General features: G+C 42.7%; 1 protein-coding gene across 1 annotated transcript; it reads left to right on the plus strand.

The window, feature by feature from the left end:
• The first annotated feature begins 11338 nt into the window (after nt 1–11338).
• pmchl (pro-melanin-concentrating hormone, like) lies at nt 11339–11929 on the plus strand. The gene has a single exon (XM_062554637.1). The coding sequence runs from the start codon at nt 11438–11440 to the stop codon at nt 11807–11809; it is 372 nt and encodes a 123-aa protein (XP_062410621.1). The 5' UTR covers nt 11339–11437; the 3' UTR covers nt 11810–11929.
• The last annotated feature ends 2773 nt before the right edge of the window (nt 11930–14702 follow it).

Below are 14702 nucleotides of genomic sequence, written 5' to 3' on the forward strand. Positions count from 1 at the left end.
GTGTTAGTGAATTGTTTGTCACAGCCTATTTGGTTTTGGGGGTGTTGGGTGACCTCCCAATTAACATTCAACCAGCAACATAGCAACAGAATTCACCCAAGATGTACAACTATCTCACGACTACACATAGTTACTCACAGACCAAAGTAGCTGGCTCAAATGTTTTGAGGTTTAGGACATGTTACACAAACCGAGCCCTAAACACTATGATGAGACCAGCAACTTTTCTCCGTAGGCCTCACTGACATATGGATCAATCACCAGACACTTAAACGGCAGTCAGTGCCCTCTGATGAAGGCTGGGATCACAGTCTGACAAGGGAATGAGCGTCTGAAAACAAGCTCAGTGGAAACAGCAGAGGAGACAGCTTAATGGGAGATATTTTAGAATAAGACGCACATGTACTGCTGATTGATTAACAGCTTGTGATTTGACGTTGGATGCCTTCCTGGTGGTACTTAAGATAAGCTCCCACGAGCCATGTTCGCTCGCAGGATTAATTTGCTTATGCAATAGGCCTGCGGGTTGTCTTACATGTAGGGTTACACCCAAGAGAAAGAATGACTGCTTTTATTCACGCACAGGACTTCAGACTTGAGCAACTGCATGAAATTATAAGAATGCATCTGAGAGAGAAAGGGAAAGAGAAAGGCCTGCCATCATGACACGTCATCTATGATCCATCCACAGTCTCCAAATTGATCCATCCACAGTCTCTTGTTTGGAAGGCGATCTCACCTTTCATTATTGACCTGTTTTCAGAGCTAGCATCACTGTCACAGATAGCGGTCTTTCTCTCTGAGTAATCAGTATAACTTTCTGTATGTGTTTGTGTGAGTGTGTGTTTGTGCTAGTGAGAATGAGAGTGTGTGGTCTAGCATAGACAATGCATGCTTCAACAATGACGAAATGTATTGCTTTAGCTCTTGATGGATTTGCGTCCCTACAGGGCAGATACAATATAAAGACAACTGTGCTGTGAGTACACAGAGAGGCTACATTTGTCTAACTCCAGGCACGGCTCACAGACCAAACAAATGCGGTCCCACCACAGCTTCTTCTGGGATCAAAATGATGCATTGCAAATCTGTCCTCCACAATGATCAGGATGGCAATTCTCTCACCATAAGCTATAGGAGGGAGCCATGTAAGCCTGCACTGTACACATAGTAAGTTGACTTTTAGTATACTAAGAGATGCAAATGGAACGGGTGATCACATCTCACATTTTTCCCACAACCTTTTCCCTTGGTCACACTTGCTGGATTTCCCGTCCTTACAATGGAAATAGATGAATAGATAAAATATAAGCAAGCATAAATGCCACTTTATCAGAAGCATCTGTTGACTTCAGGGGATTGTCAACATCACTACGCTACCATATTTATTACTGGCCCAATGAGATATTAAGAAACAATGCAGACAAGCAAACAACGGCCTGAAATGGCTCAGGCGTCATTGGAAGCAGACCCTGAGAAGGCAACAACGAGGGGTTTCTTGTATGGCTTTTGCTAATAAACTGAGAGTTTCACACAGGCTTTGCCTCCAGACAGCCCCAGTGAACTGGCACCAGTTACCTCCAAACCCCGGGTGAGGTCACGCTACTACAAGTTTTTTTTTCTCCAGGGAGCCAGGCCGTCATGCTGAGATCTATCATCAGAGGGCGACCTGTAAAAAAAAAAACTGTTTTCTTCTCCTTCGACCGTCTTTTTCAGACCAAAGGAGTTATTTATGAATTTTGACCAAACAGCAGCTCATGAAACATTTTATGTGCATGTTTTTCTTTTTTTCTTGTGCTTCCCTCTTCCTCTTCAAACAAGTATGTCCACAGTAAGCTACTTAATCCATAATGTGCGAGAGACCATTTGTAAATAGCAAAAGTAGTCTATCTACAACAAGCTTCAACCCCCCCCCCCCCCCCCCCCCCCACCCAACCCTTCCCACCACCACCATCCCCAAAAGCAAAGCACAATGCTGTTACTATTTCCCCTTGCCGGACAAAAATAGCCTGGCCATTAGACGGAGAGCAAATGTGCAAGGGCCTTTTTAAAATGCAACTTCTCTAACGCCCCCTGCTCCCGGGCCTTAAAACAACATTCCCTCACCCAATATTAACAGTACGGCTTATGTGTGGTCACCGAGTGCAGTGTGACTTGGACGAGGATCAGCCCCTCTCCGACGTGTTCTCCTAATTAATTCTTCCGACGCTTCTCCAGAAAGTAGCGTGCTGCGAAGTATCTGGCACGGCGTAGCCACACTCTCTCATGTTTTTATTCATTTCCACTCACAGATAGAGTGGTGCGGCTATTTCGGAACGTGGATGTCCGTGTCTTTCAGGACGGCAGGCACGGGGAGTGCGCTGGGGCTATTTCAGTAATTTAGGTGCTAAACGGGAGGCTGGCCTTATTCACACAAAGGTCCAGTGAAGAGGTTCAGGGAATAGCAGTCAGTGGCACACAACCAGCCGGATTTAACCATCTGTAGGCCCTGTCGCACTGTGTCTGTCTAAACGATTTGACCAGATTTTACCCACAATGCAGGTGTTTATTAGAGGCCAAACCTATGCTGATGATCTAATCTTCCCTGCATTCCAACACTTAAGGAGCGTATTTTTCCTGGAAATCCGCCTTCCTAGAAAAACCTCACTCGGTTCCCTCTTTATCCGATGCGCTTACTCACACTGGCTCACTCAGGCATGAGTGCTCATCTGTTGGCTGAATCCACTCCAACACAAGGAGAGGAATGATCAGCTGCTGCCTCTCTCTGACACAGTCATGTTTCGTGACTGCTAGAGAGCAGGCACACAGTGATTCAGTGGCCTTTGCCCACTTCACAAAGACCTGAACTCCCCAGCTGAATGTTGAACATGTTACTCTGCACAACAGGTCCACCAAATATCTTGTTTTTCGTATTGATCTCCAGGTTGAATTCATCAGGATTAAAGCAGAACCGTTTCTAACAAAGACAAGATGTCCACCGTATGTAATGCTAGAATCCATTATAGGTCTGTCATGGTGAATATATTGTTTGCATATGTGATGTGATGTAGCTTTTCACACAGACAATTAATCATCAATATTCACATGGTAAGTTGATATATAGGTAAGTATAATGTACAGGGAGATGAGAGGCAGGTTTGGCTATGATCCCAAGAATGTCGGTGGAACTCAAAACTTGCAAGTGCAAAAAAATATTTCCTTTTCCTAGAAACCATAATGCCTGTGGATATATTACTTTATTGTCCTCAAGTGTTTGTGCAGCTGCATATTTTTAAGAAATGTCATTGGTGAAAGATAGTATCGACTTGTGAATCTACACATACTGTGCTGTTGTTAATCCCCAACAATAAGAGCAAGAATGATCTACGGGGGCTATAAAGTGATCAGCCCATAACACATAAGCGCCCTCATCTGCTTGTTTTACACATGCAGGAGATGAGTTTTGATGGTGTATAATGAATGCCATGTCTGCTTTGACCTAATTTTTTTACAAGTCTATCGCTCACTTGGTTGCATGGATATAAATTGGGGTCAGCATGGCCTGAATGGCAGCCAGAGGACTGATGTAAGAGAGCTCCCTCTGCGCTCAATATGTGCCATTTTTAAATCATATTACAGAATTCCATTTGCACATGCCAACTGCCAGACTATGAAGTTAGTGATTTTGTTTCTTCAAGAATAAAGGAATTACGACGCAACGTCAACAAATATTCAACCCTTTCCAACACAATTTTCTGGTGCCATTTAAAAATGCCTGAGGTGCATCTGATTGGAGTTTTATTAGCCTACCAAATAGCAGTGCTGCTAAAACTGACAACCATCCAAATAATGCCCTCATTGTTGCTATAAATAAATGCATTGGTCTGTTTTTTTTCTTCTAAGAATTGGTTAAGATTTCAAATGCAGACTAGACAGGGTAAACCAGGGGGTCAGGATTTGACTGATTATCTTCGCCGATTAGCAAGGCACTTCCTCGTCGCCATTTTCCAGAAATACATCATGTCCGGTGCCATTTCTCCTCATGCTGATCAGATGCTGATTGGTGGCTGTTCCACTCTCAGCTCATGCACGAGCTTAGTGTGGGCACGAGCTGTCCTTCTGTACCTTACGTCAATCAGTAACCTGCCACTTATTTGGCTAAGCAAAATGGCACCGGAAACAAGCCCCTTGCAACGCCATGTTGAAGCCTGAAAAAATCGTTCAATTTTGGCATTTTTCACTAGCCTAGCATTCCCATTGAAATGAATGGGGGCGAGACTTGTTCACTTTCTCCAGTTCTTATAATACCTCCATGGGGTAAACCCAGCCCGCTCGGCCAGCGATGGGATTTCGCCCTGCAGCTCAGGCTGGAAACCGGCACAGTTATATATCCTGCTTCCGTTACCACCTGCACCTGGATCATTGGTCTGATTGTTTGAAGGACTATTGAAGAGTCATTTGAACTATGCCCAACGCTCATGCCTCTTGTGCAGTTGAAATACAGCACAGACTCCCCAGACTAATGTTCAATCTCAAAAGATTGAGCTTGGTCTGCTGATAGCCAGGCTATAGGCACAGATATAAAGCTACAGGATTCCCCAACCTACTGGATCTCCTCTTGACCTATTGTTTGTCCATGGAATAAAACCTTTGAGCCGAAAGAGGTGCAGCAATAGGCTATGCTACGCTATGCTCTACCTTGGACAAAAAAAACCTGTCTCACTTTTAAACAGAGAACAGAAATCCAGACTTGACACTCCCAGCCCTCTACTGTAAACATCTATTCTCACATCATTTGAACTACATAATTCAATTGGTGCTAGTTAGTTAGTGTGCGCCATTCATCACTGTTAGATCTGAGCTCTGTTTACCTAGCTGTAACAACACCAAACTGGCCCGAGGAGTATTCCCCTCAAGCAAGTGTGTCTTTGAGAGGTTGTTGTAATGTTTCTGAGGAGCCGAATGAGGCCTGTCGCATGTGTGGAGCACTGTCTGCTCTCTAGCGCTTAGCAGGGGTCATTTTTATTTATTTTTTTCTTTCACTTTTTGGCTTTCCCTTATTTTCTTTCTTTCTCTCTCTCTCTTTTTTCTCTCTCTCCTTTAAATCCCCAGGCCAAAGGCCCCATGTTTTGGTTGGCGCGGTTGCTGTCGGCACAGTCAGCTGGTCTGCATATTTGGGCCCTCACACTCAGAGAGAGAGAGAGAGAGAGAGGAACGGAGAAAGAGATAGAGATGGAGAGAAAGAGTGAGAGAAAGAGAGAGGGAGATAGACAGAAAGCAAGTGAGAGAGGGAGAGGGAAAGAAGGAAAGAAGTAGAGGAGAGAGAGAGAGAGAGAGGAGGGGTTTTAGCTGTTTGAGGGTTTGAGGAGTGGGGTGGTATGCCTGTTAATAGCTGGCTCATTGGGGCTCACAAACACCTTCAGCTGAGGTTTTCTCCTCCTGGACCTGTGTGTGTGTACAGTATGTGTGTGTATGTGTGTGTGTGTGTGTGTGTGTGTGTGTGTGTGTGTGTGTGTGTGTTGGAGGGGGGGGGTTGGGGGGGGGATTGGGAAAGGATTCCCTGTCTCCTGTTTCACTGCTCTACTCTGCTCCATAACATAGAAACAGGCGAAAAACAGGAGGGCTGCTGAACAGAGCCTCCCTCACTGAGTTTTGGACCTTTTGATGTTTCGTCTTTTTCACGTGTTTCACGTGTATTCGGTAAAAGGGCTCTTTATCAAACAGTGGCACACCAAAACAACAAATGTGATGAAGTTCACATTCCCCTCAGATCCCCTCCAAAGGCTTATGTTCCTGATATGGTCAGAACAATGACGTTATACAACACATGTTGCTTTAGTAAGCAATTGTGTGTAGTATAGGCCTACTGTATGTCAGTGGGACTGGAATAATTGTGGAGTCATGGTCTCACTTCTCTCTAAATGACATCATTGGAAGATGCCTCCCCCCCCCCCCCCTATAGTTCTCACAGTTGAGAATCAGCTGCAGCTAAAATATGAATGTGGTTAGGCATAAGCTCTCGCTAGTGACAGGTAGCACTTGTGCTGTGTTATATGGCAGTAATTACAGCCTGCGGGAGTCCTCATTTGTTCCAAAATACCCCACTGATAACGTTCACGCTAAATCATTTTCATCTCCTATGAAATGATCTCATAAGTGGTGGCTCATGAAGCTTAACTAAATTCTGATGTTTAATCCATACCATATTGCTCGAATAGAAGAGTTTAAGCGACATATATAGCCCCTCTCCTTTGTTACATTATCTGCAATATTAAATATTACAACATGATAATTATCAGTATGATAACATTGATACTCTTTGGTTCTGAATTAAAGTCAGATCATGAACTCACTTACTGTAGTTATTTCAATGATCAATGTCTTACCATTTCTTACCAAGACACGTATGAGCCCAATATGGAATCTTCTTCACTTTGTATTGATTGTCACTAAGAGATTATTAGCAGTAATGTTTATGTAATGATGATATGCATTACATTCATTTTCCGTATTACATTTACAATGACCTTCTCAATGCCATTCATTCAGACTAGAGCAGACATTTGTTCCACGGTTGTTTATTTGAAATGGATGGATTAAGACAACGTGAGCGAATGTGGTCAGATCCTCCAACTGCTCCGTCCTCAGTCTGTGGACCCTGAAATGGGCCACATGTGGCGCCCAGCTGCCCTCGTATAACAAGGCATCACCAAGCAAACACCTGCAGGTGGACACGGACACACACGTACCACACACACACACACACACACACACACACACACACACACACAGCCGCAGACATCCAAACACTCTCCGCTGTGTTGTGACAACGATATCCACAACACCTCTGTACATATACACAGGTCAGCATTCATATGTTTTCCATACCTCACATAGGGCCCAAACATTTGGTTGCTGGGGAATTCCAACATTCCCATGCAGCTAGTGTCCAGACACACCGTGAAATGGTTAACCATCCGACATTCCAGGCTCCACTTCCAGTCATCTTCTAAATGTGGGTGTCACATCAATCTAGCTGTCCACAGGTTTCGCCCATGCTGTGATTCATGGTGATCCGCTGAGACTGAATTATCAGTTGGCTCTGTGTGAAAGTATAGTGGACATCACTGGCTTATGCATTCCTTACTTGCATTTAGACAATGAATAACAATAACAACAATTGTATTTATTTATCTTTATTGGAATTTTGTAAAACAGTGTATTGTTACAATCATTTGTGTCAGTTGCCAAAAAAAAAACGTGTTAAGCACTAAGTAGTAGAGTGGGAGATAAATGCTGTGAAAATGAATCTCCTGTATTTCTAGACTTTGCCTTTCCAGGTAAATGAAATAGGTCTACCTACGTGTAAAGTTTAACATTCAGTGCATCAGCCAGACATTTTTCCCAACTCAAGCATTACTGTGTGAGGATTAGAAGCTTCCGAAGCGGTTTGACATCGTCTCGCCTCAGATCCTGTTCTCAGGCCATAATGGTTATTTCCACTTCTGGCAGAAAAAAAAAGAACATTTATCAGAGTGATGTCCTGCAGTAGCCGTCTAAAGAGTGGAGCTCTTTAGGGCATTTATCCTTAGCCTCACGCTCTGATTGAAGATCTGGTTTTCCATGGGACGTGTACTCTACTTTTCAGAACAGCGGGACACTGGAGACATGGAAATGAATTAGACAGGAGAAAGTATTTAGCCCTCTGAGAGACGTTTGAAACATGAAGTGTTCGCTCTGCCTGAGAGTTCTCAACATCACATCTACTGCGTCTAGGCCTATAGGATGCTCCATAAATGTACATTTTATACTTCATGATCAACTCTCTCTCAGATGACGCAGAGTTTATAATAGCGAGTACCAAAGTCTGAAAATATTTTGTTAGTTAAAATGCCAAGACCTTTTTTGGGGGGAGCGCTATGGATAACAGAGATGTGTTTTTGTCAGGAAATGATCCGGTGCCTTTTCCCATCTGGTCAGACTGGGAGGTCACTGCACTTGCGCTAAAATAGCGAAATAAACTGGGCAATTCAGCCAGCATCTCGACCCATTAAAGGTAATTGTTTTTGAAATGGTACACTACAAGCGTGAATGGTGTACGCGTGTGTAGAGTTGCCTGTCGTGTGTGTGATCCGTGACGAAGCAAAGGGTCAGAACATTAATGTTAAATGGGTGAATTCCACCCCCCTAAAAAAAGGTCCTTAAGTGGCCTATCTACATAATGTCCAAATACTTCTTCAGGCTTTTTCATGTAAATACCTGAGGGGGGACAGTGTTCGGTCAGGTTGTAATGGCTGACATTTACTTGGTAGGGTAGGATGACAGGAACAAATTCAACAATTAGCCGAGGCCTACCTTAAATTAGTGTGACATTTTCCCCTGTGTAAGTGAATCAGCTCGTTTGGCTCTTGAGAAATGTCACAGCAAGACTTGTTACAAGACATTTTGTTGCTTATTTTCAAAACTAATGGCGGTAATTGTGACATTTTTTAGACACACAATGTGCAACATAGCCTACATACACTTCAGGAGTAATAGCCTAATCTTAGGCTACTAGTTAAACTAGACGTGATGTATTTAAATGTGATAAATATAAGTAATTGACCTTGAGAGTAATGACTTTTAAAGGTAGAGGCACAACTTTACTAGTATTGTAAGTGTCAGAAAACAGACGACTTACAGTAGGGCACATTCACACTAGACCGTTTGGTCTGGACCCGAGTTTGTTTGGACCAATGGTTCGGTGATTTTTGAATGTGTGAAGTGTCTTCAGTCTCACAGTCTGACACTGAATGTATCAAAACTCTAAATAGCAGGGCATCAAAGACTTAAACTTCCCTCACAAGTTTGCGGTATCACAATCGTATGATTAATGCTAACCCAATGCAGAATCTGTGTGGGGAGAAAAGAGAGACTATTTCAGGGAAATGATTATTGCGATAAGAAGAGGGGGAAAAGTGCAATCTGTCACAAATGATGTGGAGTCCACACTGATGCGGTGGACGGCAAATCCTCAGATCTTGTGTGCATTGACAGACTGTTGATGTGTGTTACTTTTTATGTCCACTGCGGTGGCCACCCGGGTTCATTTTGACAAGGAAGTGGGGGAATATGTGTTTCCAGAAATAGAGTCAGTTGTCTACTTAATTGTTTCTTTCCCTCTGTTCCAGACCAAACTGAAGGACTTGGCTGTCATACATAAATGGACGCTTGTCACATTCTCTGTAAAGAAAGGAGAATCAGCTATAGTTGGAGATTTACCAAAAAAAACCTTTGCACAACTCTCCATCTTCCATTTACTAAAAAGGAAGGGGGATCTATTTGATACCATGAGAACAAATGAACCTGTGTCTAAACGGGCTTGTTGTGCCTCCAATTATTTTTGACATTTGAAACTCTTATAGTGTGCTGAACTTAAAGTTTTTAATTGCAGAGAAAAAGGATGCAAATTTCTCTGATCATCTCCAACTGTCTAATAAATTCAGCTTTCTTCAGCTCTCTCCGGGAGTAATAGGACGTATAAGGTAACGGTTATGGCAGTAAGCACTGGAAACCTCCAGAGTTGCTCCCTGACATTTATTTCTTTTAATTGGATGGATTGAATGTGGTTGGATGTTTCAACAGATCATTTTCACACATGAGAGAGAGCACATAAAAACATGTCTGTTGTATGAGACAGAGAGAGAGAGAGAGAGAGAGAGAGAGAGAGAGAAGAAGTATAAAAAATTGTTTTCAATACGACTATGTTTTGTGTCTGGAATATAATCGTTCAAAATATTTTACATTTACAATTCGATTAATAATTTTCAGCATTTTTTAAAAGCCTTCATCCTGTCCTGGGACACGGGGGACTTGTCTGACCTTTGACCTTATTGGATAAATCGTGTTAAATCTCATGTAATTTATCTGGAAAACACGAAAACAACATTAGAATTGAAATAATCAATATTCATGCAATTTCTGTGTGATAAAAATCCAATATAGCCTGATTTGACAAGATATCTAAAAAAAAAACACACAAAAAAAACACAAAAAAACAATAAAAAAGAGAAGTAATATTCATACAGTGCATTTGTGATTGAAAAAAAAAAAAAAAATATTAAAAACAAATGATGAAGTTGAAGATGAAGCCGGCACAAACAGCAAATAATGTGGTTCTTGTGGAAACCTGGAAACTGATAACAACCCTTTGAATGAGCTGATTCACGACTGCATAAACAAACATGGCACCTGAAGTGTATTTATACCCAGACAGTATGCGTTACTCAAATATTGCATTTGGAGGACGACGTGTCCTATTTCAACATTTCTGACGCAACAGCTGTATGACTCAGGAGAACAATCCATCATAAGCTCTGGGAAAATGCTTTGCATCTCCTTTTAAGTCCATCTCTCAACCAGAACACACGATTTCGTGGATCAGTTCATCATCATCAACATCGTCTTCATCATCATCTCTTTAAGGGTACGACGGGAAACCAGATGGTTTGAATTTCAACTCCTGATTTCTTTCTCCCATTCCCTCGTCTCCCATTTGCATATCCCGAGAAATCCCACAGGGTTCAGACCAGTGGTATACACGCCTGCAAAACCATAAGACAAGTTATGTACTGTAGGGTGGAGTCCAGGGGAAAGAAGATGACCTAAAGTATGCTGGAAACAGTGGCCATGTGAACCTGGCTTGACTCTCACATGCGTGCATCTCATTTTTACTAACCATAAACATACAGTGTATATGCAATGGAATTTAAGAATGGACACCAAATGATGATGTATCAGCTATGTACAGTATGTCCTCAGCACTGGTAGGCATGATGAGGTTCTTTGATACTATGTGCACACATTTAGTAGGAGTGAACATAGATCTTTAAAAATACAAACAATATGTATATATAGGTAGTGAGTTTAGAATTTCTTAAAAAAAAAATTTGGGGAATAATATACGTCCACTGGTGAGGTCCTTGTGACACGTGGCATGGACATTGTCCCTGTGTGTCTTTAATCTAATGGCCCCTCGGCAGGTGTGTAATCCTTTGTTGTTGTCTTGAAGGGTGAGGAAGGGAAAATGTTGTCGTTCATGCTGTGCGTTCGATAATGCCCGAGTGTTTGGTCCGAGGAGGCAACCAGCCACGTGTGCTGGTAAACGTAATTAATTTTTTCACCAAACAATACACTTCAGGACTTCTTAACATGTCATCCGCCACTTGAAGGGATTTTTGGGTTTAATTTCTGTCGCACAAAAGGTTCATCAGCGCACTCGAGCCACCTCATCAGTGGCAAACGTGGCAAATCCTGTACCCGGGAGTGTATAAAAGAGATGGCTGGTCAGCTTGGGAGCATCATCAGCCGGCAAAGCGATCAAGGCAACAAAGAGAAACCAGAGCCTCCACCAAACCAACCACCAACCGAAGCATCGCACCACCAAGGCTCCAGAAGACTCCAGAAAGACGCCCGAAGAATGAAGATCTCCATCGTCTCAGCGCTGCTCTCCATCGCACTGCTGTTCGAGTGCCACACGTTGACGTCGTCGGCCTCCCCCGCCGGACGGGCCGGAGACTCCAGCGCCGAGCAGGACGTCCTGGCGCAGCTGCTGGACGAGGAGGCGGGCGAGGCGAGCCGAGACGCCGGAGGCCCCAGAGTCATCGTCGTGGGCGACGCGTCCCTCTGGGGGACCCTGAGGACCCTGGAAAGGGCGACCCTTCCTCACCTGGCCACCGCCGTGCGGAGGGACACCAACCAGGAGCCCATCAGCAACAGCCTGTCCGTCCTGCGCAGGGACACCATGAGGTGCATGGTGGGCAGGGTGTACCGGCCATGCTGGGAGGTGTGATGACCGCTTCTGGAACCTTCCGAGCCTTCAATAGTCACAGGCCCTTCACCCCTCTCCTGTTGTGTGTTGTCTCAATGAATGTTGTGTTCCTTGGAGGAAAAATGTACAGTCCCCTGCAATCTGCTGTCTAAATGACAAAACAATGTAATTAAAAGATAAGTACAGTACATACTCTATACAGTTGTGATGTTTTCTATTTGTGGTTTCTGCAAAGGTTTCAATCTACATCTGTGATATTCATCACAATCATCACATGGGGAAAAAAAAAAGATCTGTCAGCGACTAACCATACTCCCAATAACATAGGCGCATATAGGGATGGGCAAAAATACATGGAACATCAAATACCCTCATGTTAAAGAGACCCTTTGCAGCTTTTTCAGTCATAAAATCGCTTAGAAATCGTCGTTTTGCTTGACTGACCAGTTTTATCGAAAACAGTAATATTTCCTCCCGCCCCCAGTGTCTCTATCCGCTATTTCAGGAGCCGATCGCTCCTTGTTTACATCTGGAAGGCTCTAAAAATGCTCTTTAAAGCAGGGGCGTCAAATATTAGGCCCAGTAGCCAGATGAGGACCGCCAGCAGGTTTCATATTCATATTCATATAATATGAAAGTAGTGCTACTCCATTTAATTGGGAACTCAGCTCGACAAATGGGAGCTACAGCTGCTGAACTGTTATAGTTGACTATTTTTAATGTAAGAAATGTGTGTGTGCGTGTGTGTGTATTTGTGTGTGTTTGTGTGTGTGTGTGTGTGTGTGTGTGTGTGTGTGTGTGTGTGTGTGTGTGTGTGTGTGTGTGCGTGTGCGTGTGAAATATTTAAAAGGAATGCATGAAGGCACGGAGATTGCGGGGTTCTCTCCGGTCTCCATGGGCTTGGGGGTTACTGTATGTCCATACTAAAGCTATGCCCCAGCCATTCAGATGGAGCCAGAGTGTGCAGCACTTCTCTACCATCGAATGATAAACTGACAGCATTATAAGCCATTCTCAGGAAGGCAGAGGTCGAAAAGAATGACATGGAAGTAGGATATTCCAAGAGAAAAAGAGCAGTATATGTCAGTGCATGATTTGTGCTTGTTTGCTCAGAAGTGGGTATAGTAAGACAGTAAAAAAAACAACACTCTGACACCCCATGCAGAAAAATGATAATGACCATTACAGCCCCCATTAAGGTCTCATTCCAACAAACCAGGCCCACTGCCTGATATGAGTTTGACACAGGTTTGACACCACTGTAGCAGCTTTCCTCCATGCCATAAACCTACAAACAGTCAGCAGATCAACTATGCTGTCACATCTCATAGCCTAAATAGACACTATATCTTGCACTCAAAAAGTCACAACTTAATACGCTTAGATTGCTTGATATTGCTCTGTGTAACGCTGTTGATCAGGAAGGATCATAAGCCTTTTAGTTGTTTTTTTAACCGGGTGCTATGTATACGCTAAATTGTGTTATATTGGCACAAAGGGGCACAAATATGATTTTTTCATCATGTTGCTTTAGGTGGGATAACAGTTTGGAGCAGCGGTGCAGGGCAACCACATAACTGGTCCCATGTGTTTCGATTGGATGATTAAAGTTCTCAAGAATTTGATGAAAAAAGTTCTCAAGAAACTTGAGGTTGTTGTGAGGGGAAGTTAACTATGTGTGTCATCAACCTACAAGTTGATGCAAAGTCTGTCAAATTACTTGTCAGCACCAGACAGAGGCTGCATTCATTGTTTTGCACTTTTCTGACATCATCACATCACCAAAAGTATTGCCAGACCAAAAATATTTGGCAGTATTTTTGCAACAAAAATACACGTCTATAAATTATTTTGATACAAAATACGAAGACAGTTTCTTCAACCCCATAACATACAAATGACAAAATACTATTTTATAATGCGTATTTTAAATGCATGTATCATAAATACTGCCCTGTATATAGCACACTAGAAAATATCACAAATAAACACAACAGCACAATGATAATATGTGACAGAACAGAAATACCAAAACCTAAAATGGCAACAAAGCAAATGCAGCTTTGAAAATAATGATTGTATCAATGTAAGAGTGAAGCATTAAGTGGTATATCTATCTGACAATACAAACACATACTGTACTGAAGAATGGACCGTTACTTCACTGTAATTGGAAATTCATGGCCTTGTGTTTATACATGTGAATAATTTTACTGGGAAGCAGCGCAACACTTTGATGTATGCCAGAGTAGGCCTCTATAATGACTCATATAATGTGAGTAATCTAAGACTATAAACTTCTGAAATTCTTCAAGAGGAAACATATCCAACAGACAAGATAACAGCACAATAAAGCTATCTGGACTATACAGATAGCACTTTCAACTTTGAGAAAGAAAATTAAATCGGCCCTTTGTGAAACTCCCCGTCATCAAAATCTTCTCTCAAATATTAATAATGATAATACCAATGTTACTCAATGCAATTTATGTAATGTTGTCATTAAAAAAGGACACATGAATGTACATTGTAACAATTTTTCGTAATTTTAACAGTACTGCAATAAGGTTTATATACTGTGATGATTGCAACACAGTAGCTGCTGCCAACCGTCAAGTGTAGTGGGGAAATTGTGTCTCTTTTTCAGGTCAGTAAGCCTTTTTTACAGACGTGCATGCTGTAGTTATATGTAGTGTACTGTGTTATAATAATCAATGATTTTATGTCCTGGTCTCGTTCCTCACGTCATACCACCGCCCCCCACCCCCATGTTGTTTGTCTATAACAGGGGAGTTTATTAGATGTCCATGCTGTTGACTTCCTTCCACTTCCTTGCGCCGCTACTCTCATCTCCTCTCATCTCCTCTCCTGTCCTCTCCTCTCCTCCTCTCCCCTCATCTTCTCTTCTTCCCTC

Source organism: Sardina pilchardus, chromosome 14, assembly GCF_963854185.1.
Source record: "Sardina pilchardus chromosome 14, fSarPil1.1, whole genome shotgun sequence".
Lineage (NCBI taxonomy): Eukaryota > Metazoa > Chordata > Actinopteri > Clupeiformes > Clupeidae > Sardina > Sardina pilchardus.